Consider the following 25,635-nt stretch of genomic DNA (forward strand, 5'->3'; position numbering starts at 1 on the left):
TCCAAGTCCCATCCCGTTTTGAACACAGAAAATTTACATCAAAGCTTGTCTCTGGTCAAACAGTTGTTCTGAACACAATTTCATTTGTTTTTTGTTTTTGCGTATTTAGTTGTAAAATGTCAGATATACTGGCCACTAAGGGTTGAATGCCGTTATTACAACTGAATTTTGCTATTTGCTGAAACAGATTGCCCTGCGTCATCAACTTTCACTGTTGGTCTCACCCCTCCAATCATAGCCCTCAGTAAGCACTGATTGACACCCTCACGAAAGAGGTCTCAAGCTGCATGCATTCCTGCAGTGATGTTTTTGATTCTGCGCTGATCAGAGGGTTCATCAAGCTGTGTGTATTCCCGTCTGTCTCTGTATGTGCGCGGACGTGTGTCCGTCTTATGTGGTTAAGACCGCTTCGATGTGGTTGGAGAGCAGAGATGTTTGCCTCTGAGTGGTGTTTGTAAGGCTGTGCGTGAGATTCATGTCATGAATGTGTGTGTGTGTGGTTGTAGTGACTTGTGAACTCGCTGTGTGTACAGATGCATCAGTGTGTGTATTACCGTCGTTCTCTGCACTGGGCAGCCTGAATGGGCGTGTCTTGCATGTTTGTGATGTGCCAAGATGTGTGAAGCATTTGTTTTTCCCACTGTCTTGTCTTGTCATTTGCCTTTTGGTGTTTTCTCCCAGGCCAGATAGATTTGCTGCCTGGGACTGAGTGACCAGGTCAAACGTAACTTGACCTCCAAACTGCTTGTGAAATATTTGAATAGCGTCATTCTATGATGAAAACCATGTGTTGAGATGAAACCATTGAATATTTAAGAAGAAACAGACATTGAGAAACATTGTTGCAGACTGAAAATATTTTTATTTTTTTTTATCTTATTTATATTCAATAGGTCAGTGGTTCTAAAAAAAACAAAATGGCTCAAGTACCCCCTTTTTCTTATTTCGTAATCCAAGTACCCCCCTTGTCCGACTACAACATTTTGACTAAAGACCATAATGATGGGATGAATGAGTGATAACACACATTTGAAAGAATCTCATTTTGTAAATAAACAGTATTTATTTTTGATTATGCTTGAGTTCAGATTTGTTTTTTAAGTGCATTTTAGTTGAAATAGATTCATATTTCACAAAGTCAAAGTATAGAAAAATCAAATAGATTGATTTCTATAGTTTTTATCATTTAGACTGACACTATTTGTTAATTTTCCACTCTCAAGTAACCCCTGTAGTAGTACACGTACCCCCATTTGAGAAACACTGCAATAGGTAATAATAAGAAAGTTACGGGAGCTGTGGTTTGGTCCAAATCATCATAGCAAGGCAAATTTATTTGCATACCATAATCTGATACACAATGGAATTCAATGTGCTTCACATGATTAAAAGTGCAAGATTTAGAAACCACTGAAGAGTTTCAAAATCGAAAATAAAATGATTAAAGAAAATCGCCCTCTCAGTCATAAGCATTAGAGATTTGTAAAGCTTTTAACTTGGATTTAGAAATGTTCACATTGGATGCTGACTTCAGCTCTGCTGCAGTTTGTTCCACTTTGTTGCAGCATAACAACTAAAAGCAGCATCACTATGTTTACTGTGAGCTCTGGGCTCCAATATCTGACCTGTGTCCATAGATCTGAGTGACCTGCTGGGTTCATACCTGACTAACATCTCACTGATGGATTCTGGACCAAACCCATTCACAAATGTATACACTAGCAGCAGAACTTTAAAGAGTAACTAAACCCCTGCTTTCTGCTGACTGGCCACTAGGTGGGAAATTCAAAAAAATTGCCTTGATTATGGGCGTTACTCCTGATGCACTAAGACACGCCCAGTCACAGTGCTGGCAGTGACAGACCACTACCTTCTCAAACACAACATATATTACACAGTGTGCAAGTTTAAGCAAAGCAAACACAGCCCCACAGACAATATATTACATACACAAACAGTACCTCTACTCACGCCATGAGCCTCAGAACACTGTCTCACACACACACAGCAACAAGAACATGTTCGCGCACACGCAGAGACAGACTGGGAGATGCACACAATGTGTCTGTACATACACACACAGCTTGATGAAGCCCCTGATTAGACCAGAATTTGCTCTTTATAGAAGCACGGAGTCACAAATATTCCGCAGGCGAGGCCAACAGTGACAGTTGGTGACGCACGATGGCCAAATCACACGTGATGATCCCTCACTCTCAGCCAATAGCAAAATTCAATTGTAATAGCCAACATTCAACCTTTAGAGGGCAGCAACTGACATTTTACAAATAAATACGCAAAATTAAATGATTTTTACCAAAGTGTTGAAAGTTGGATAAGGATCAATCAACAGCACTACTTACCTAATACCCAAATACATACGTATTCAATGGTAGACAGTGTAAACTAATGTTCTGACATCTCTGTTCTGGAGTTACAGCTGATCTAAAATGGTGGTGATTGTTAAATTATTTGGCAAATCCCTAACAATGAGTTTCTATGTGTCCTGTTTTTCAACTCTTAATGAACAGGGAAGATAAATAATGTGCTGTAGTGAATGGCTCATATGAACTGATCATAAACACTGGTGGTAAATGATCTTGAGGAGCAGATGGACGGACTCATCCCAACATTTATGATTTCAGATGTACTTTAAAGCCAGTAGGGCTCAATGTCAATTATCTATCTAATATTAGCATTATATTTTACTGTCAAACAGACTATTCTATTTAATCCTTATTTAATTAACAGACATTTTACTTAATTATGTATGTTTTCTTTGTTAGCGTTTCTTCTTTTCACCTGTAATATTTCTTGAGCCTCTCACTAAAAAATTTCCCCCTGGTAGCTTTCTGTAATTGCAGCACATAAGTGTGTACATTAACTTAGAAACCCAGACTTTTAGTGTCAGTAAAGGTCTCTCAGATGATTCAGGTCACACAGAACAACAGTTTAATTAGTCTCAAAGTGGGGAAATACTACAAACTCCTAAAACTGCATAATTAACCATTTCAGTGTTGAAACACTGACCCCAGCAATCACAGTAAAGCCCAGCCTCCAACAGTTAGCACTAAAACAAATATTTATCTCTTATTTTGATAAGCATTCACTAATATCCATGTTTTCTCTTGTACAATAATAATCCTGCAAATCAAAAAATAATTAAACACATGCAGATGAAGAGATTTCCTTTACGTTCTCAGCTCTATTAACGTTTAGTGTGTGTGATGTTAGTGTTCATTCTTCCATCCAGGGTCTACATGTTGCTGAAGGGCACTCTCCTCAGATGCCTGACCTGCAACACACACACACACACATTTTTACAATGTTTCCATAACCTCTTCAGCCCCAACGGAGCCGCCGGCAGGGGCAGCTCCAGCGACTGTGATGGGTCTTAATGTTGTAAAGAATGGATGAAATCACACATTCTATACCTCTCTGTAATCCTAAAAAACTCAGCTAAAACTGTATCTAACCCACATTCAGAACAAAAGACCACAGCACACACACCAGTCCATTATGTTCAGAGAGGAAAAGTCAACAACTCTGCAAACACTGGCTTTTTCCACTGCTGTGAGTCACAAAATAAACACAGAGCTTTATAACAATGTGAAACTACAGGCTGAGCTGAATTCACTGATATACAGGTCAGGTATGTTACGTACCAAATGAGCGCTTGTGCGTAAAATGGCCGGTCCTTTCTTTACCCAGCTCTGAGTGGCCAGGGCTAAAGCCCACCCCATAGTGTTTGATATCACCAATTTCTACAGGCTCTGAGCTTTGCAACTTTGTCAAGCATTCTGATTGGTCAAAGCATTACTGAACTAGACCCATGTGGAACGGCATCAAAGAGTGGAACCAAAGGAGACCTGAATAAAAATGGATGTGTTTATTACAAGCTAAATTGCAACATCTAGTGGTAAAAACATAAGACCAACAATGATTGGAATCAATTTTACTGACATTAGTTACACACTCCAAACTTTCCAAACTTGTGGAAAACTGGTGGCAAAGTGGGCTTCCGCTTTAACTTTTTGTACAAAAATATGTGTATTTTTGGCTTATTGTTTATTACTATTATTAAACTTGCTGCAGTTGATATCCATACAATAGTTACATTGTTTCTGCTTTTTTAGCCTTTGCTACTGAGAATTGGCTCTATAAGTGATGTAAATCTCTACAGATTTCTGTATTTAAAACATGATTTATTGTGTCACGGCAAATTTGCGGTTGACCTCATTTGGAGACATGATTTATTGCTCTGGTTGAATGATGGAGTCCAGTCGAAGCATGATGATTTTAAATAAAAAAGGATTAATTATAAAACTAAATGAAAAGGGTACAAAGAAGCTTCCATCCTGTAAGAATTAAAGGCAGCCCACAACAAGGATGGTCAAAAGGCTCTGGGCAGAGGAAAAAGCAAGACTGCCCAACAGTTTTCACAGTTTTAAGCTTTATACAGATATGAGAAAAAGTCTCAAACCTGAAAGAAAGAAAAGGAGGGGGTCACATGCTCCCAACAGTGGAGATGTTGGAGGATGATGAAGATGTGTATATTATGAGGAAGGTTGGGGGCCATTGTTATCTGTCCTTGATAGTGTGTGTGCGTGTTTATCTGCATGTGAGTTTGAGTTTGGCCTTCAGCAGAGACTGTGTGTTGCACTGTGGATACAATACGATCTGTACTGTTTAATCTAACATGACTCAGCTGTTCAAAAGTGCAAAGAGTAATGCAGTCATGTATTAAAACATGACAAATTGTACACATGAACACACATTTGATGATATGATGATGATGAATATAATTGCCATAACAATTGTCACTCAGTATCATGCATTTCCAAAATTTCACATCATCTGTACCCACGAAGGGTCCTACTTCAAAATTAGCCATGTAGGTCATTTAGAATCTTAGAAAAACTTTATTTGTTGTGTGTATGTGCTTTTCGGAGAAAAGTGGCTGGGGCTTAAGAGTTCAAAAGATTCTCATATTTACATCAGTGAAATATGTCACATCCAACCAAATACACCATCTGTGAGTGGTTATAAATTACAGATCTTTAGTGTATCCAAGCTAATGTTAGTTCACTCTTAAAGCTGGATAAAAATCAGGCTGTGTTCGAAACGTCCTAATAACGTACTACTCATAACCAAACCTTCAATTACGTCTTTCATTTTATTCAAAGTATTGCTTGTAGGACGGTACTCGGTGTAGCATAGGTGAAAAACACAGTACAAGAACAATTAAACAACCATTCATTCTTTGAAATAAAATTTTGCTCATCAACTGTGTAACCTTTTCCAAGTATTTTACAATTTTTAATCAGCACACTTTTGCATTTTAACAACCTAATTTTAACAGTATTTAACATGTGTGTATAGTATTCATTTGCCCAGTCTTAAACAAATCATTTATAATCATCATTCTTTTTAACTAATTGTTTTTAACAAAATCAGAATCATAAAATTAAGTTAACTTAATACTTTAACTCAGGTAATTTTTTAAACCACAACATTTTTAAGCAATGTAGATCATTTCTAAACTACTTTTAACCATTTCATCTTAACTTATTTTTATTAACCAAATCTACTTTTTACTACACAATTAACATGGCACCTGAAATAAGCTTAATAGATATTTAAATTAAACAAATGCATCAAATTCAAACATTTCTTGAACTTCTTATTAAACAAACTATTTGCCAAACTTTATAAATAAATTAACAATAAATGCATCCAACTGAAGTGTCCATACTCAACAATGTTTAAGTCCAAGTTTCTCAAGTTTTACTTTTGAACAAATTGTCCAAAAAAACAGAAGTTTATATGAAACCCGTGGTTATTCCGAGGGTCTTACCAGCAGCTGTTCATCCAAACATGTAACGAGTCTTTGCACATCAAAGTTCAGTCCCAGTTGAGGGTAAATACCTCTTTCCTCTGTAGCTGCTAAGCATGCACTGCCATTGTTCCAGTTCACCCAGTTACTGGTTAGTGTCGTTAAAAGAATCAGGTGTGCACACTCACAAATGGGAGGGGCATCCACTTGGCCCCTCCCCTGCTTAACAGGAGGGAGGGAGGCAGCTCACAGGTTGTTTGGCAGAACAACGTAGAGCACGTGTCAAACTCCAGTCCTCGAGGGCCGGATTCCTGAGACTTTTAGATGTGTCTTTACTGAAACACACTGGTGGAGACCAATGTGTTGTGATCAAGCTCTGCAGGAGCATGATAACGAGCCATTCATTTGATTCAGGTGTGTTGGAGCAGGGACACATCTAAAAGTCTGAGGAATCCGGCCCTCGAGGACTGGAGTTCGACACCCCTGATAGAGAGTAAGCAAAGAGTACGCAAAAAATAAACGGACGTATACTATATTGAGACATTTTTTAAGTGGGCACACTAGTCATACTTAACCGCCACATGATGCATTGTGAGCAGACAGTAAAATCGTCCTGGGACCGGCAGGGTTCCTACAGCTTTAGTCAAATTAAATTCAAGACTTTTTATTGCCATTTGAAATTAAATTTAAGACCAACTTCACAGTAAACATAATTGGGGAGAAAAAAAATGCCACATCAATTACATAGGATTGGAGTAATTTTTTTTCTAATGTCTAGTGCAAAGTAAACACAAAAATGCACAAAATTAAAAAAAAAATCAGACTAAAATAATCAAAATCACTCCAAAAACACAAGATGAAATCTATAAAACAAAAAAACCATTAAGAAAAAAATTTGTTGGACGAATAATTTTTGTTTCCCATGTTGTTTATATATTAAAAACGTCATTCAAGGACACCATTTTTGTTGTAGTTTATTCTCGTTATTCTCCATGATATCAGAATGCTTTTATGCATCTGTTTACGGGACTCCCCATCCCACAATGCAAGGCACAAAAATATCATCTTACGGTGGAGATCAATGCAAACTTTCAAGCAGCAATTTCAACCTTTTACATTTTTTCTTCAAGCAAATGATCAATGTAGTTATCGGGTTTAGCAGCTTTTAACCTCAACAGGAGGTCAATGTTGAAGCCTGGAGCCCTGGAAATACTAACAATATTATTTTGAACACATCTTAATTCAAGTATTAGTTCACCAATAACAGCTGATGTCTCAACTTTACCTGAAAGATGAGTCTGATATGAATAAATATTGAAAACACTAATGTCTGATAATATTGCAGAAGGTAAACCGGGACTGTTTAGTCTGTCAAAAGCTGTCCACTGACCACAATGAGTAGGTATTAAAAAAAAACATAAAAACAGGCTGCACTTACATTCAGAGTCGTCTTTGATTTTCAAAGTTGCAAGTCTTGACACAAGGTCTTCTTCTCCTTCTGCATCTTTAAAATCAAATCCAGTGTAGCCTTTCTCCTTCACACAGTAGCTGATGAACCTGCAAGAGAGGAAAACAACACTTTATTGGCATGATGACCAACAGAAAACAACAAAACGCATTGTCGTTATTTTTTCCTTCTTTTTGTCTGCAAAAAGCCACCATTTCTTGTAGGGCTGGGTGATTTTGCCTCAAAAAAAAATCTCAGATTTTTGGAAGAAAAATTCGAGTTTCGATTCAATTTTTTTTTCAATGCACTTAAAAATGACTGCAGACATCAGATATACAGTATTGTCAAAAGTGCAACTCTATTGTTGTGATTGTCCTCAACAGTTAAAATGTGTAGAACAATCCCAAAATAAAAAGTAAATGAGGCTCATTCAACAAGTTCAAGCTTTAACCCATGGTTTAAGCAAAAGTGTAACAGCAACTTCACAGTAGCTTAAATTTTCTGATTAAGAAATCAGATAACTACATATTCAATAACATATAACATTACAATTAAAAATAATAATAAACTCTTCCCTTAGAGTCTCAGCATAGTGTATCTGGAAAACTTTGACAAGAAAACAGGGGTTGTGTGAACTTAAACATAGAGGAGGAAAATCCACTCCCCAGATGAAAACTTGGATGAAAGCAGCAAAATCATGCCAAAATGTTTTTGTTTTTTTTAAAAAAATGAAAGTCGTGGGAGAAGGAAAACTAATCCTCCATCTCTGACCATTTTTTTCCTCAATCCACAGAAGATATTGATAATATCTGTACCCATTCACGCCCTGAACCAAGTGATCCAATGTGAGTGAAAAACTGATAAATCCTGTGCAGAAATGATATCAATGGGTCACCAAACACTCTAAACCTCTGCTGCTACTAAATGCAAACACTTCATGAAAAATGTATCCACAACTACTTTTTATTTATTTTTTTTAAACTGTTTTTAAATTTCCATTTACATAATGAAAATAAATAAATAAAATAAAATTCAATTAAACTAAATTAAGTTGCAAATTATTTGAAAGGAGTCATTTATACTACCAGTCAAAAGATTGGACACACCTTTGCTTGCTTGTATAAATGTTGAAGAAATTTTGAAATTAAAAGTTATTTTGCTCCATTTTTCCTGTTCTGACCCACTTGAGATCAAACAGGGTTGTATGTGGCAACTAAACTCAAATGAGGTTCTATTAGTTGCTGTGTCTTACTTTTCCCAGGTGGGGTCCTTGTTGAGGATCACAGGGTTTCCCACCACGATAAGCAGGGATCTGGCTCTTGTCACAGCCACATTAAATCTCTGCGGGTATACAAACAGATCAGTATGTAGTACGATGTGGTATGCAAACGTAAATATTCATAGTGATCAAATATATATGTTGCAGAGGGTTTGATGTGGCTAAAAAAGAAAAAGGCAACAGTAAAACACCTTTTCATTGGAGAGAAATCCGATATTGAAGTCTTTGTCCATTCTAACGTAGTTGATGCTGCTGCGGACAGTTGAGATCAAGATGATTTTCCTCTCTTGTCCCTGAAATTCTTCCACAGAACCAACCTGGCAACAAGAGGAGAAACAGTCACGTGATAAAAGCAAAAAAACAATAACAATTTAGCTATTTTCTAAGAAAAATCCACACAAATGCCGCAGCCTAACTTAGGTCGCACTCTATTGGCTGATGAGGGTGGCCTTCAAACAACTTGGCCAATCAGAACGGGCAGGTAGGCAGGCTGCTGTATTCAAGTTAGGTTGCAGGGAAATGTCTTTTTCCTTTACTACATGAAGTCTCCTCCTCACTGCTCCACGTTTACATATCAGTCCATTTACAGCTTTTTATGGTCACTTTTTACTGGAACCAGACTGATACACCACTACGTGCGTTCTTCTTACCATGAACTACCGCGGAGCGATCACAGTGGTGATTTAACAACTTTATGCTGTTTATTCTTCTATTACACACTGGCTGACTTTTACTTCATCTACACTGCTGCTGCAGCGGGCGCTCTCGCTGACAACATTTCTCTGCATCGTTACTATGATGAGGCAGTGTGCATCATGACAAAATGAGTGATCAGAATGATTCAGTGCGAGCAACAACAATTTAATGTTAATTTCATTGTTTCACCTGGTCTAATGTGACGAAGTTCAATTTTGCAGCAGCATGAAGCTTCCAATCCACAATTTAGCCGCGTCAATGTTTAAGCCGCAGGGTTCAAATCTTGAGAAAAAAGTAGCGGCTTAAAGTCTGGCAATTACGGTACACAAAAAAATATTATCTATCATCTCATTTGTTTGTCATTTCGCAATTACCTTGTTAGGCTTCCTTATGCATCAAAATATTGGTAATATTTTGATGTGGGCATCTGAACCGTTTTACTGTCAGTATAACCCTGAATTTCAATTATTTTTAAAAAATAGTAAAAAGATCCTCAAGAGAAATGACAGGTAGTGGGAAACTGATATGAAACATATTCTAATAATTGTTAACCACATATGTATAAGCCATAGAACTGTAACGTGTTTCCCAGTTTTGTGTTTAAATTATAATTGACAGTTTTTATAAAATTTCTATGCCAATTACAATTACAAAGTAAATTATCTGAACTCAACTACAATTCAATAATGATTACAACAGCAACAAAGCGTTTTAATTACAACTCAAATTAGAATTGTGATCACCTTAAGCTCCTTCAGATCATTCCACTGACTCAGCGCTTTGACGGACTTCAGGGCTTTCTGAATTTTCTCAACCTGTCACATAAAAGATAACATGGTCACTGCTGCTGTGATCCAATCAAATCAAAGCATAATGAACAACACTTGTATGGTGAGCACCTGCTTCCTGTAGGGGGCGATGATGCCGATGTCTCTTGCAGAAAGCTTGGGGATCCCCTTCTTTCCCTGTGTGTCCATCAGCTTAGTGAGGTAATCAACCAGAACGACCACCTCAGACACGTTGAAGAAAGACGGACTGTTGGCCTCTCGTTCGTCTTTTCCCATCACGCCGTGGAAGATCACTGGGAAACCCTGTACACGTCAACGGGAAAACAAATATAATGAATCGATGACAGATCATTTAATCAAATGTGAAAAAAATAAAATGATCTTCTGTTTATATTCTATACCAAGGGTCACCAACCTTTCTGAAGCTGTGAGCTACTTCAAGGGTACTGAATCACCCAAAAGGCTCCCAGTTTAAAATACAATTCATACATTTTTTACAGGTTCAAACTGTGCAAAACTACATTATTCTTAATTTACATATATGTTTCATTTTCACTACATTTAATAGGAAATCATTATGTTCCTATTGTAATAGCTATTAACTAATTGTAAAACATGTACAATTTAACAATTTTGTATTATTTTACAAAAATCTACTTTTGTGTTTGTCTTTTTTTAATATATTCCATCACAACACAAACAAAATCTGCAGCATATTTACCAAAATCCTATTTGCGATACCTGAACACAATTTACGACATTTTGTATTACTAATATCTTTAGATGTTTATTTTCAAATAAAAATTCTGACATGACAGCAGTATTGTATTATACTCCACTAAAGCTCTGACTACATCTGTAATTAACTTTGAAGTTTGAAGCCTGGCAAGTAAATCAACAAAACATAGACCTTACACTTTTTCGGGTCGTGACACTATTTTGATAATACAAATGTCCGATGACCCTAGAAACACCTTTTTTTTCTAGAGTTACTTTTTAATCATGTTTGTTAAATTGTGTTACAAATACAGAGTGGTGCCCCAACTCATATTTTAATACTGCATTTTATTTGAACTAGATTTATATTTGAAAAAGTTTAAGTATAGGATACAGTTATTTGATATTTACTGTGTGAGATGTGTATTTAAAAAATAATGATTAAAAAAAAGTTTTTTAAAGAATTTGAATCCATATTTACTTGTTTTATTCCAGACGACCCAACATGGGCTCCCAACCCCAAGGTTGAAATACACTGCCTTATGTGATTCTGGATCCCTTTGAAAAATGGAAAAAAGTCCCTCTCTCTCATCATTGGTGAAATTTTCTGTACATAACTCCTGTTTGTAATTGACCAATCTTTATGAAAATTACCTCAGTTATGTCAGGTTGGTTCTTTAATTACTCTACAGAGTTTAATCAGGATCGGACCCCGATTGCGCATTTCATCACCATTTTTCAAAATAAATGGGGGTGCTCATAAATTTGGAAGTGTGAATGATCATGATACCATGATCAGGATTGTTATGATAAAAAATTATGTAATTTTATTTGTTTGTTTTATTTATTTCAGTCAACACATACATGTGTGTGTGTTTAGACCTTGGGAGGAGCCTCAACACACATTCAGTGTGTAAGGATACACGTAGCACAACAGAAATGTAGTTTAAATTCTTCTGTGTGGTTATTAAATGTGAATTAGTTATCCATGACACAATTTAGGCTTTTAATGCTCACCTTTTTGGGAAGATGCTCCCATTTGCAGAAAGCCTCGCGCTCCCATTGGTCGGCGAACACCTGCAGTTCGTTCTCATAGAAAAGCTCGTTGGGGACTTTCAGAATGGCAGAATGAGATCTAGATAACACATCATCACAGATGAGTGAACATCTGGAAAAGCCTACAGCTGCACTATTAGGAAGGCGCAGAGCCACACCTGTAGTTTCGCAGCAGTTTGGTGACAAAGCGTGTGTCGAAGTGTCCAGAGTCTGAACTTTTCTGATACAAAGGGTTCTGAAGCATCAGTCTCTCCAGCAGAGAAATACCTGCAGAATAGTGGTATTAAACTCTGACAAACTAGGCTGAGATGTTGAATAAAAAGACACAAATGATCAAATTCAGGCGATGAAGCCTCTGTGATGATAGACGAGACAGAAAAATGCAGCACTGTTTTACCGAGTCCATGCTCCAAAGCTAGAGGAGAGCGAAGAATCGGCCCAAGCTGCTTCGGATCTCCTGCCAGCACCAACTGACCCGTTTCTGGACTCAACAGACCTGTGGACAGACAAACATGCATCATTTTAAAGCCATAAACTGCTTCTCTCTGACATTACATGAGCTGTTAAATGTCTTTTATTTCAATGCAAAATACAAACAAAAAACGAGGCCCACTTTTGGCAGCCAATGATCACCTTTGACCTTTCCACTCTTAATGTTGCCAGTAAAGACAAGTTTTTACACTTTATTCTTACTGCAATACTGTACTATGTGCTGGCAGGAATTGGAAAGAGGGGCGTGAAGCTGGATATGCTTTAAGTGCAGTCAGAGAAAAGACTTGGGTTGCGTTCGAAATCGCATACTAACGTACAACTCATACCAAGTCTGACATCAAAATGAGTATGTAGTGCGTTCACATTAGATAGTACAGAAAAATTGAGTACGTGAGAAATACCCAGATGTATACTATATTAGGACATTTTTTAAGTGTGCACGGTGAGCACAGAAACAACCGCCCCATGATGCATTGCGAACAGAATGTTAAATCGTCCTGGGACCGGCTTCAAGCTAAAAATGGACATACAGCCCCTTTTCAAAATAAAAGCATCTCTTCTCGTCTTCCATTCTTTTTTTTAATGCTTTTGTAAATACACTTAAAAATATTATGGATCACTTTATGCCAAATACAATTACAAAGTCAATGATCTAACCTCAATTACAGTTACAGCAACATATATTTCCAATTAAAATTGCAATTATAAATACGGCATAATTGTAATTGTTAATAATTACACGATTACAATTGCAATTGATCCCAATCCTGGTATATACTCACTGAGTTTGAAGTGTATAGTACGGAGTGTACCATATCGAACACAGCCATTAGCTTGATTGTTCACAGCTCAACATGCAGAGAATATTTACAAATACAACAATGTTTTAAGGGTTTTTTTATTTCTTTTTGTAAATACAAGTTAACGTTATACAATTTTTCTTCAGCTTTAATTAAATGGCAGGCACATTGACAGAATATTAACACCTGCACATCAATTTAGCCTCCTTATTGCCTCAACTGTTTAAATCCTTATGAATACATATGGATAATCAACCCATCACATAAAGTGTTTATGTATGTAGACATGATCCAGACGTCCTCCAGGCATCAGAAAATAAAGTTTAAATGAGCTCAAACTGGTTCACTGGTTTTACTAGAGTCCTAAATATATTTTAACCATCATTTGCTGACCTGCAATAGCAATGACGCACTCAGGCTCCACAGCCTGACCTCCTTCATCCACAAACACGTGTGTGAAATGTCCAACTGGGATCCCTCCAGAGACAAGCCTGCAGAAACAAACAAAGGGGCCCTGGTGTTTTAATGGTGGCCCATGGCACTAAATAATATCCACTGTGAAATGGATGCAAAGCAGCTGGAGTGTACCTGCCAGCAGTGACCATCGTGACAACTAGAACTCTGAACTTCATCAGGGTTTCTTTGTCTGGAAACACAAAGGCATCTTGTGTCTTGTTCCAGTTTGAGAAATTCTGAATGAGGCAAAAAAGATACAAGAAGTAAAATTTTTTTTTTGTTCAGCTATCGCTTTATCCTGCATAGCGTAAACCATGAGGAAAGCCGACTTACTGCACGTGGTTAGAATGTAACTTAGGCAGCTGTTGCTCACCAGTAAGTTCTTGGGGACACTTCTGGGGTCCTTGCTGCTGGCGTACATGCGGTAAACCTGGTGTGGATCTATGTGTACCATCAGCCTCTCACAGAGGAGGTCACAGGCACTGTTGGAGGGCGCACAGGCCAGGATGTGGGTCGACGGATCTGTCGTACTGATCTGGCAACAAAGTACATTTCTAATAACGAATGGCTTGCATTTGAAACCTAAATGGGGTTCAGTGCGGTGTTACAGCAGTGCTTTTCAACTTTGGGGTCGCCAAGAATTAAAATGGGGATAAATAATTCAGCCGCTGATTGACGTTAAATGGAGTTTCAATAATTGAAAATCATGTAAATTCGAGAACTTCATCATTGGAATCGAATGGGAAATTGGGGCAATTTCCAAGCCCTAATGTGTAGCATCCGCCCTGTACTTTATCACTAATATTATTGAATACATTTTTTAATCAAATAACCTGTTTTTCCAATTTTACCGACCAGGAAACCCTCAGCTTACAAACAAAGAACACTCCTGCTATCTTCTGGCTTTTTCATTAGTTAAATGGCTATTGATTAATTAAGAAAATCAAATAAAATGTTCCAAGTCCACATTAGTTAGTCATTATTAATACAGTTTACTCTATTATCAATACTGACTTGGAGGGGGTTCAGCTTAAGCATCCTTTTCCCATTGGTCTAGTCATTATTATTATTATTGGCTTCCAGCCCTAAAATGATGCTGAGAGTTAGTCTGAACATAATGTAAAGTTCACCTGATTCATGGCTTCAACCAGAGTGACCGTCTTTCCCGTTCCCGGAGGTCCAAACACAAGATGAGGTGCAGGCTTTGAGGATCCGACCACAATGCGCTGGACAGCAGCGTGTTGCTCAGGGTTGTTTTCCAGCTGACGATTAAAAATCCTGCAGAGTATATTGCACAGTTTAGACTGTTGTGAATAGAAATGAAACGTCAAATTATGCTAAATTTGACCCCTGAGCACAGAACGGTTTCTATAGTTGCCAAAACCCAAAACTCAATGCGAGTGATGGTTAACTTTGCCTGTTATGTGCCTATATCCAGCTCTCAAAAGAGGTAAAGCCAAGGTAAACCCTGGACTGGGCATCAGTGCATCACAGTAACAACCAATTTGTTCTGATAAAAGTTTTGAGTTTAAAAAATGACCACTTCCTAGATAAAATAAGCCATAGGCTGTGTTCGAAATTAGTATATATTGTCTACTATATACTATACTATAGATATGATTAGGATGATGAGCGTTGCCATTGAAGTATACTTCCAAATTTCCCAAGATGCACATGGAACCTACAACGACAAAAACCTAAAGCACACTGAGGCTAAATTTCTACGTTGATTCTCCACCTTTGAAAGTTCTGAAAATATTTTAAGTGAGAAAGAGACCAAGTGGAATATCAACATGTGGTCATTTGATCCACAAAACTCCTAGGAACACATTTCATTCCGACATTTCTGAGGTTTTCGGGTTCCCGACATTGTTAAAACTTCCCGTTAACTTCAAAACAAGAGCCCTATTAACAAAAGTTATAAAACTAATGGAAGACAAGAAGAGATGCTTTTGTTTTGAAAATGGGACGTTGAAGCTGGTCCCAGGATGATTTAGCCGTCCAAATACAGTATACATGTGTGGACGCAACACAATACATACTCGTTTTGAGGTCAACTTAAAAACTTTGTGTGAAGTTTTGTGGGTTTCTTTTGTGGTAACTGTGCGATCTGTACAATACACTATAATGATGAAACAACTCAAAGTTTTAGAGGTTCATGGTGAGGTGCCTCGGTTCATGCCAAGTGTTAGCAAACCTGAGTTTGGGCACAGCAATGCTTGCCACTGCTGCACCGGATGGAAACAACACCTCTCCAAGTTGATACTTTGTTGCCAATTCAACAGCCCGATGCTGCAGCTTCAAAGGAAATCGATTAATAGTGAACTCCACGTCAAACTTCATGTTGTCAATGAATGCCTGCAGCAGCCTGAGGAGAAACAAATGGGCTGTTAAAGTAGGGCTGGGCGATATGGACAAAAATTAATATCAATATTTTTTCTCAAAACAGCGATATATGATATACATCTTGATAGTTTTCACTCAAAGTCTTACCATAAAGACAATTCTAGGTCAAATGTGCTGATGAAAATTGCCACACAGGCACATTTATTAACAAGCAGCTGCACAATATGTACCACATTTTTCTCCGAGAAGGGACAGCACGTGTGAGTGAGTTCTGTAGTGTGGCTTGTTTAGGGGAAGGTCTGGGTTAGGAGCTTGATTTCAAGTGGGCCACAGATTTTATGCAGGAAAATTAGTAATTTCAACATCATTGTGTGCTAGCTTGCACTTCTACGTATACATAAAATACAAAATGTGTAAGAAACCAACAATATCCAAGCAATAAGTGACAGATATCAGTCCCAACAGGGTCTTCCCTTTAAATTTCCTAAATTTGTGACCAACTTCTATTTAATTAAGAGGAATATTACGTAATAATTTGAGGAAAATTTAAGGATTTTGTAGGAATTTTGTAGGAATTTTGAGTTTTTTCAACTCTTTAACAATAAACATGACTGTAATCATGCAATATAAGTCCCGGGAAAAACTGGGAGCCCCTGCAGATATTGTTGAGTCTCATCTACACAATATTTCATGTTTTCTCTGTCACTTTTACTTTCTCCTGCAGGCCAAATTGGATGGATATTGTAATTTTCTATATCACCAAAATGAAAAACTTGATATACAGTATCTTGAATCTCGATATACTGTTAGGATAAGATAAGGGCTGCGCTTGTTTCTGGGTTACCAAAAAAAAGAAAAGAAAAGAAAAGGCCATGTTTTTATGGTTCTTACCTTTTGGAGAAGCCCAGTTTCACAATGTCCAGCTCCACTCTGTGAACGTACCCAGTGAACACAGTGATTGGCTGGACCGTGTCCTCAGATTTGGACACCCTCAGACAGTCTCCTCGAAGTACAGACGGTCGATTCTCTGCAACACCAGGAACCTGCGGGAAGACTTGCAGCTGCTACCCATGATCTTTCTTACTAAATAAAATCATATCGTAGGCCTTGTAGATCAATGAATCCAACATCATTGACTCCAAAACTAAAGGAAAATGGTGAAAATTGCCACTGAAGTTTACTTCTTTCTTATTGTTTCTTCTCCAGGGAATGAGGACAATGGTTCACTTGACACAATTTTTTGTTCTAGTTTGTTCCCAGTATTCCCTGTGATATCAGAATGACGTAAAAACACTTTGATGCATCCATCTCTGTGAACCCACAATGCAATGTGCGAAAATGTCAACAAAGTATTTACAGTGGAGACAAAAAATAACTTAAAATTTCAGCACAACCACAATAGTTGACCCCGTCGACTCTCCCCACTTCCTTCATTGTCCCACCCTAATTCCCTCCCCCCTATTCCTTTCCCCCTCACATAGGTGTAACGTTGCCCTCTCTTTTTATATTCTCCCTCTTATAAAGTTTTGTGATTTCCATGGTAAGACATTGAAATTTGAGGGCAAACCCTGAGGTTTTAATTGATATTGGCATCACTAAAGTGAACAAACCAATATCTTTGGTGATGTTGACTCTACAGGTCACCATCAGAAAAAATGGCTAAGAAAAACATTTCAGGAAGTTTAAAGGTCCCATATTATGCTATTTTTTACGTATCTCCATTTGTTCAAAGAACTCCAACAATATAGTATTTAAGGTTTCTTTTCCCAAACTCGCCTGTTTTCTGGAGTTTTAGTCCTCTGAAAAGTCACTTCCTGAGCAGTTCTAAAAATTAGCTGATTTGCAGCCTACTTACGCATATTCATGAGTAGGCTTGTCTATAGACCATATCTACACACTCTTGTTTTTGTTTTCAGCCAAAAAACTGCACATCACAGTAAAACACATGGCTATTTGCAAATTTTCAACTGAATTCACTGTAGCATTTTCTCATAATGACACAAAACACACCCAATATATACAGTACTGTACAGGGTTATTCTACCAATTACTCACAAAGGCTACAGTGAATCCAGTTGAAGATTTGCATAGAGGTAACTGGGAGGCTGTAGAACAAGAACGTGGTGGAGTTTGTTGAAAACAATTTGATTTTTGATACATTTTTGGCTTCCGACGACTTTACCGTAACACGCGATGTAAACCGGAATTCAGGTTTTAAACTGCTGACGGCGTTACCACAGTCTCGTGTCTCCTATCACCACTCAGAGGAAGTCAACCTATGTAAATGAGTCCTTCGGTGTCGTCACGACAGGCGCTGAATCCGAACAGCCTGTAGAAGCGCCGTTTTACCAGTGAGCGGACTGCAGAGACCATCCAGGAATCGCTTGATTTCCTCATTCTGGGAGTTGGCAGCTCAGGAACAGGGAGGACCAAATTATTGTGGATGAAGAGACCAGAAAAAACAAGTTTTTCATAATATGGGACCTTTAAGTTATAAATAAGACTTTTGTTTGAGGCAACAGTGTGAGAAAAAATAAAGAAAGTTGTTTGTTTTTTACTCTCAGCGTGAGGAGCTTTCTGTCTCCTTGGACTTGATTCATCGTCTGATTGTGGAGGTCGTACTTCCTGATGTCCACCTCCATCTGTATCTCCTCCAGGTAAAGCAGGAGGTGAAAACGATGGGAGTAGTTCTTCATCTTTAAAGAACTGTTAAGGAGACTTCTGTACAAACAGCAGATGTAATGTTTCAGTTAGTGTGAGTGGAGGTTAGTTCTCTAATAAAGGTAAATATTGTAAGTCACTCAGTATCTCACTTTACTGCTTGGAGTTTCTGTCTAGCTGCTGAAGAAAGATGCTCAGAGTCTTCCAGTCTTTGTCTAGCTAGCTGTTTCAGGTAAGATGGATACTTGTAGTCTCCTAGTTTTACAGTCATCTTCAATTGTTGGACGACTGAACTGCAGAAAGGAACATAACAGAAAGAAATCAACAGGAATGAACACATTGTTGGTGACCTTTTTTGACCATTTTGGGAATCTTGGATTAAAGGGTGCAAAAATTTGCTGCATTGCCTTTGGGTCCATGTCATTTCAAAAAAAATGGTCCACGCATTTTGGTCCAAAAAATTCAAAAAATGTACCAATTGTTCCTTGACTATTCAAGCACACTGTAAATGTTTAGTTTGATCATATGAATACTTTTTGAGATATGGCCAATTTAGTGAGGTTTGTATGTGTTCGTTCGTCCTTATTTTTCTTCCATTTTCCATTTTATAATTCAAATGCCTTTTAAGACTTAGGATCCGCGGGAACCCTGTAAAAATATACAGTGTGCCTTTTTAATAATCACAGAACAATTGGTAAAAAATTTCGAATTTTTTGATAGCAAAGTGTGTGGGATGTCCTGAAATTTTATTGAAATAACATGGAATGACCCCTTTATCTTTTGGGCTCTTTGCACTTTTACTTACATGTCTGGTGGCACTCCCTCCACCACCAAGGTTTCAACAGCCGTGTACGTGCTCACTCTGTGGGGTGTATAAGGAGCAACAGGCCCCAACTCCGCAGCCAAAGAGGTCTGGGCTATAGCTTCTACTTCTCTGACGATGCAAAAAGGCGTCGAGTCGGTGGCATCAGGGCAGAACTCAAAGTACATGGTGGCGGGGAAGTAACCATAATGGTTCAACATGTAACGAACCACAACTTGATAGCTCTCTCCTGTGGGGAAAAAACTCAAATAAATCAGACACCAACCTTTGTGCGATAGTTGTATGCATTGAATATGTGTTTCGTCATTATAGAGCCCAGTTTGTCATCTCACCAGGACAGAGGTACACCGGACTGGCTCGGGTCACCCTCCTCTCATCGTCGAGAGTAAAACATCGAATTTTGTGCAGGGCTGTGTAGTAGGTGAAGTAGATACAGTCTTTGCCATTGTTTAAAATGTGGAACCGGACGACAAACAACTCCCTGAGACGATCAACTGTGAACTGAAGCTTCCCACCGCTTGACACGGGTTCAGAAGTCAATTCAACGCCGCCCTTGTCAGCCGTCAGCTTTTTTCTGGGAAAAAAACGACATGATCAGGGTGCTGATTTAGCAACTGTGAGCCTGCACAGGTAAAAAGTACTGCCAAGAGTGTTTTTTCTTCATAATATGTCTAATTCAATTTAATCTATGCTTTGCATTTCAATATCTTTAATATTTTCACCACACTTTGATAGTAAGTTTATTCGTACCACAGGACCAACGTGTGATTTATACAACTTCGTATCGGACCAATCCTAGCGAACAAATGAGCCGGTGTTGATAAATCCGGCGGCTGAATTTGATCGTCCTGAACTTGTTACGCCCACCTGTTTCGGAGGCCCCGAGACAAGAAATTAAACTTTTCCAAAATGAAAATTGGCATCCTAACATCTGAGGTGGAGCAAAACAAAGATTAGATTTTTAAATGTGAAAACTGGACTTAAAGTAGCCTATTTAAATGCTCTGTGGAAGAAAATCAGCTACTGAGCAAGCAACGTCTGCCCCCCTGTGTGCGCTACGAACAACTTCACAACAGAGATCCTGGAGACACACGGAAATACGACGTTTATATTGGCCTTAGTCCACACGCTTTAGGCAATAAATATAACATTAAAAGAAATTAATGATTTAAACCCTTAAGAATTACTAAATGTCTCTTCTGTATTTATTATGCCTTCAGCCAATTTCTCCTGTAATTTATCATATTTTTTTTTTCCCAACAATGTCTTTATTATTTTTTGCTTTACAACACACAACAACAGTACAACCTCCCAGACACACACCCGTGCTTCTGCTTCTTCAAAAAGAATGTCATGTTACTGGAGTGTACAGAGACATCCATATTTCCAAGAAAAAAACAAAACAAAGGGTAACTAAAAAAATGAATATAAAACTCAAAAGGTATAGTCCCAAGTCCGATTAGTCTCATGAGTCCTCATTACGATCCTCGGATAGATTCAAACGTTCCACGTAGGTGATAAATGGCCTCCATATGGATTCAAACAAGTCACTTTTCCCTTTCAGAAGATATGTAATCTGTTCCAGTGGTAGAATTGTCAACATCTGTTTGGCCCATTGACCAAGCTTGGCTTGTAGTAAACCAATGTCAATAAGAATCCGCTCACATTTAGCGTATTTAGGATAGTTTGGATAAATTCCCAAAATTAAAAAAGCAGGTTCTTGAGTTAAGCTTTTTGAGATGATGTCTTTTAAAGTTTGTGTAACTGCATTCCAAAAAGACTGAATTACCCTACATTCCCAAATGCAGTGAAAAAGTGTACCCTTTTCTTCATTACACTTTGTACAAGTATCTGGAATGTCAGGGTTGTATTTATTCAATTTAACTGGAGTGATGTAAACTCTCATTAACCACTTATATTGCAGTATCCTTAACCTTAAGTTAATAGTTTGTTTTTGGGCTTTTATACAAACAGAACGCCATTCTTCAAGAGATAGATTAATTTCTAGGTCTTTTCTCCATGCCTCTAGTTTAATAGTTGAGTTCTCTGAAGAATTTGACGCCAATAAATTATAAAATTGTGAGATTGCTCCTTTTTTCGAACTGTCTTCAGTAACTAAGACCTCTAATTTAGATTTAAATGGTTTTAAAAGATTGCTTTGTTTTTTCTGAATAAAGTTTCTAAGTTGAAGATATTTAAAAAAGTATTTCCTATGTATATTATATTTATATTGAAGAGTTTCAAATGACATCATATCATCTGACCCTGCAGTGAATAAATCCTGAATTTTACCCAAACCATTTAGTGCCCATTGTTTAAACACTGCATCTGCTCTGCCTGGTTTAAATTCTTGGTTTGCCCATATTGGGCTCAGCTGTGACAGAGTAACTGGTTCTTTCATAAATTTTTTAGTATTGTACCTTACTTTAACCATATTTTTAACAATTGGATTTGTGGTTTTTTTAAGTAAGTTAGCTTCTGAATCGGATAAAATATTTAGAGGTAAAGATGGGCTTAAGACCCTATTTTCCATTTCTGTCCATTGGGGAGCATCCGTTGTACTGAAATAATACCTGATGGACCTAAGTTGCGCTGCCCAGTAATACCACATTATATTTGGACATTTCAGTCCTCCCTCGTCATGATATAAATGAAGTAGGGACAGCCTTATCCTAGCTCTTTGGTTTTTCCATATGAAGCTTAGTATTAATGTTTTAATCTTCTTAAAGTGTTGTATTTTTTTAATTATTACTGCCGATTCAAAAGTAGCACACGACAGAAACTCAAAATTTCCATGCAGCAATAAACCAATACATCAGATATAAATCATAGCTCGACTGATTGACAGATGTAGATTAATCGGTGATGGCTAAAAATTGGTTTCTAACTGATTCCACTCAGGGTTAAATATAGAGTTATTGTACATTTACCTGTTGGCCTTCAGCTTGTGAAGGACTTCCGTCGCCAGTTTTCTCTTGGAGATCAGCACAGGATTTTGGGGTGATGAGGTGTGTCCAGGTCTCTCATCTTCCTTTGGAAGGTCTGAGCTGCCACTCTGCTTTTTCTGGCCCGGGGGTTTCCTCCATTGGTCACAGTACACCCGAGCCTACAAGTTTCACACAAGGTTACTGAAAGTTTGTTTTCACCAAGAAAAAAATAATAAAACACTGACTTTTCAATGTGGTAGAACAGTGGTTCTCTTATTCCTGAATCCAAGTACCGCCTTAAGTCCGACTACAACATTTTTCTCTTAATTCTGTGAAAAAACAACTATGGAGCATAATAATGGAATTAATTAGTTTTTTGTGTCATTTTGTTGTTGTTTGCCTCTTCTTTTTACTATTTATTTAGTATATTTTTATCTATATATGAGGTATGAGGAAAAACTGACCCATTTATTAGTAGCCAACGGAACTAATTAGGGGTGTGCATTGCCATGAATCTGACGATACGATACAATTCACAACACGATATATCCCGATACTAAACAATACGAAATACATCACAATATCAATAAAATAAATTTCACCTGTACAAGTAAAAAAAAATGGTATGAAATGCAATTTTTTTTTAAAATGGACTTGCAATTAAAGGACCAATATAAAAAACAAGTGGTAATGGTATGTTTATCAAATTGTCAAATTACCGTACATTTTTCAAAAAAAATGTAACCAAGCAGCAGCCATGTTGAAAGTCTCAGCTCCGTCTCATCCTGATGCGCTGATATATTTGAGCCCCACACACACACACACACACACACACACGCACACAGAGATTCCTTGTTTTTATAGATATAAATAATCGCCAATAAAAATATTGTAATATATGGCCAAATCAATTTTTTCTTACACCCTTAGAACAAATGGAAGACAATAAAAATTACCTCAATAAATCCAATAAAAACAATACGTATTATATCAGACACAGGACAATATAATCCCATAATCTTTTTATTATTATTATTATTATTATTGTGCTGATATCAGACTGATATCTGATATCAATGTCGGATCGGACACCCCTGCCCGTCGTCTGTGATGAAAAGTTAGTGGTTGTTATAAACACACCTTTGATCCCTTACCTGGGGGGTGACATTGAGGAAGATCTGCCCATGTCTTATTCGTGCTTTATTGCACTTTACCAGAGCGTAGAGGACAGAGGAGAAGCTTGGATCTTTCAGTCCCTCCCTGTGAACATGGATAGATAGTATGGATGGGTGATATAGACTAAAAGAATTATCCTGATAATTTCTGGTATTTATCACGATGACAATAAAAATTATGATAAATAACAATAAATAAATAAAACAATTCACAACGTAAAGTATAAACAGGTCCCTTACAAACACAAATTAAATTGAATACTGTACATCCACACTAGACATATTAAAAAGGCTACAATAGCTGCTGACTCAACGAGCTCATGAGCTGATCATTTATGGAATATATTTGTGCATGTGAGTTACTCTTGTAGTGTTATTGTATGGAATTAATTTACTTTCTCAGTTAAAATGAAATAATTTTCTTAAAAAAATTTAAAAAAAAAAAAAAAACATGAAAAACAAAAATAACTCCAATAGTGTTTTTACTGTTGCCGAACCTTGTTTATTTTATATCTGATAATGAAGTACATAAAGTTATGGTTGATAAATAGCTCTCTGATTTCCCATAATTAAGCCAGATCAAGCTGATGATGTATCATTCAGGATATTTAGGTGTAATAATCACAATAGTTACATTATTGTCTAATGGTTAATTTAATACAAAAACTTTATTAACAATATTTAACTCTACTAAGGACTAATTACATCTGTCATCCGTATTTATCTTTGTGAGTCTGAATCCTTGAATCACATTTTAGCTAGAGCTTCTGACGGCCCTTCACATGGTCCATGAGGGCTACCTGGGGCCCGCGGGCAGCGTGTTGGTGACCCCTGTTCTGTTAGTGACAGACTGTTGGGACAGACTCACCTGCACCTGAACTCAGAGTAGTAGATGTTTTTCAGCTCCTGCTTGCTGTTGTTGGATATTCTGTCTCCAAGAAATTCAATGAAGTCCAACCCGGACTCCAGTGAGTGTTTGACGGACGGCATACCGACCGACTGTGGGAAGTTCCGCACTGAGTTCCCTGACTCAGATGATCCAATGGACTCCAAACGGGAGACGACTCCCTCAAACTGTGGGTTTGATACATTTTGTCAGTATAATCCCACTGTTTGGAATAAAATAACCCCTTATCGCTCCGTTCCTATGAGAATAAGTCATAATATCTGTAAAAAAAACAAAAACAATTTACCTTTCCCGTACACGGTGGAGCACGAGCTGCTCTCCATTGGTCTCGGTTAGGGAGAGTCTGTCAAAAAGCAGAGCGAAAACAGCATTGGTTGCCGAACAAAAATAATAAACTTGATAAAGACTAGAAAAAAATATCCATCAGCAAAAATATAAAGTGAATAAAAATTAACGAGGGGGGGGGGAAAAAAATCATTTGTCCTTTTGTTTCTTTTAAAATGATCGGGACCTCTACGCTTTATTTTACTTACTTTTGTTGAGGCTCCCTAAAGCAGGAGTCATTACGTAGCCGCCACAAGCCCAGAGCCCCGCCCACCCAAACAAAGATCTGAAAACTGTTCCTTCACAGCAGAGAGGCCCTGACTGACTGAGTGCTGGGTTCAACCATAGAATGTAAAAAAAAAAAAAAAAATTAATTTACTACAAAAGTCTGGCCTATTTAGATCATCTCAACTATGGAATAAACTCCTGTTGGAATTTATTATTATTCATGGTTTATTTTCTGTGTGATACTATAATTAAATGTCTTTATACTCAATAATCCTATTTCTAAAATATATTCAGGTCAACTTGTAAGCTGCCATTTTCAAGACAAGGACACAGTTTCAGAAAATCTAATTTTAATCTAAAAACAACACAACCATGTACAAAAACAAAGACACAAAACATATATGATCACCAGACAGTAAGATTAACACTAAAAACGATAATTTCACCTGAATGCACAAATCTAAATCAATAACAAATAAGAATAATTATATTTTAAATATTAAACTTAATACACAAACAACTCATATATACATACCTAATAAATCAAATAAACAGACACAATAGACCCCAAATGATAAATAATAATACATCTATCAATAAATCTGGAACATAATTTGTACTGCATTAAATCACCAGTAAAACTAACTACAATAATTGATCATTTGATTTCTAAATGT

General features: G+C 37.4%; 1 protein-coding gene across 1 annotated transcript; it reads right to left on the reverse strand.

Annotated features, from left to right (window-relative positions):
* Positions 1-2,935: 2,935 nt before the first annotated feature.
* On the reverse strand, positions 2,936-24,743 carry mov10a (Mov10 RNA helicase a). Its single transcript, XM_028445744.1, has 23 exons — positions 24,693-24,743; positions 24,368-24,573; positions 23,479-23,584; positions 22,328-22,503; positions 19,730-19,971; positions 19,380-19,626; positions 18,727-18,867; positions 18,472-18,634; positions 16,805-16,956; positions 15,765-15,935; positions 14,698-14,845; positions 13,941-14,102; positions 13,700-13,803; positions 13,505-13,602; positions 12,217-12,315; positions 11,978-12,086; positions 11,781-11,898; positions 10,158-10,349; positions 10,002-10,073; positions 8,754-8,879; positions 8,536-8,624; positions 7,275-7,393; positions 2,936-3,295 (listed from the first exon to the last, which is right to left on the reverse strand). Exons 2-23 carry the CDS (start codon positions 24,487-24,489, stop codon positions 3,231-3,233), a joined length of 3,021 nt encoding a protein of 1,006 aa, XP_028301545.1. The 5' UTR covers positions 24,490-24,573; positions 24,693-24,743; the 3' UTR covers positions 2,936-3,230.
* Positions 24,744-25,635: the final 892 nt, after the last annotated feature.

Source organism: Gouania willdenowi, chromosome 5, assembly GCF_900634775.1.
Source record: "Gouania willdenowi chromosome 5, fGouWil2.1, whole genome shotgun sequence".
NCBI classification, from domain to species: domain Eukaryota; kingdom Metazoa; phylum Chordata; class Actinopteri; order Blenniiformes; family Gobiesocidae; genus Gouania; species Gouania willdenowi.

What these genes read in the sequence shown, in the direction of transcription:
- mov10a (XM_028445744.1), bottom strand. Translation starts at nt 24,489, where the DNA reads ATGCCGTCCGTCAAACACTCACTGGAGTCCGGGTTGGACTTCATTGAA. An exon ending in AGCTTTGGAGCATGGACTCG is followed by an intron (nt 12,087 to 12,216) that starts GTAAAACAGTGC and finishes ACTATTCTGCAG; the next exon opens with GTATTTCTCTGCTGGAGAGA. An exon ending in AAACTGCTGCGAAACTACAG is followed by an intron (nt 11,899 to 11,977) that starts GTGTGGCTCTGC and finishes TGTGTTATCTAG; the next exon opens with ATCTCATTCTGCCATTCTGA.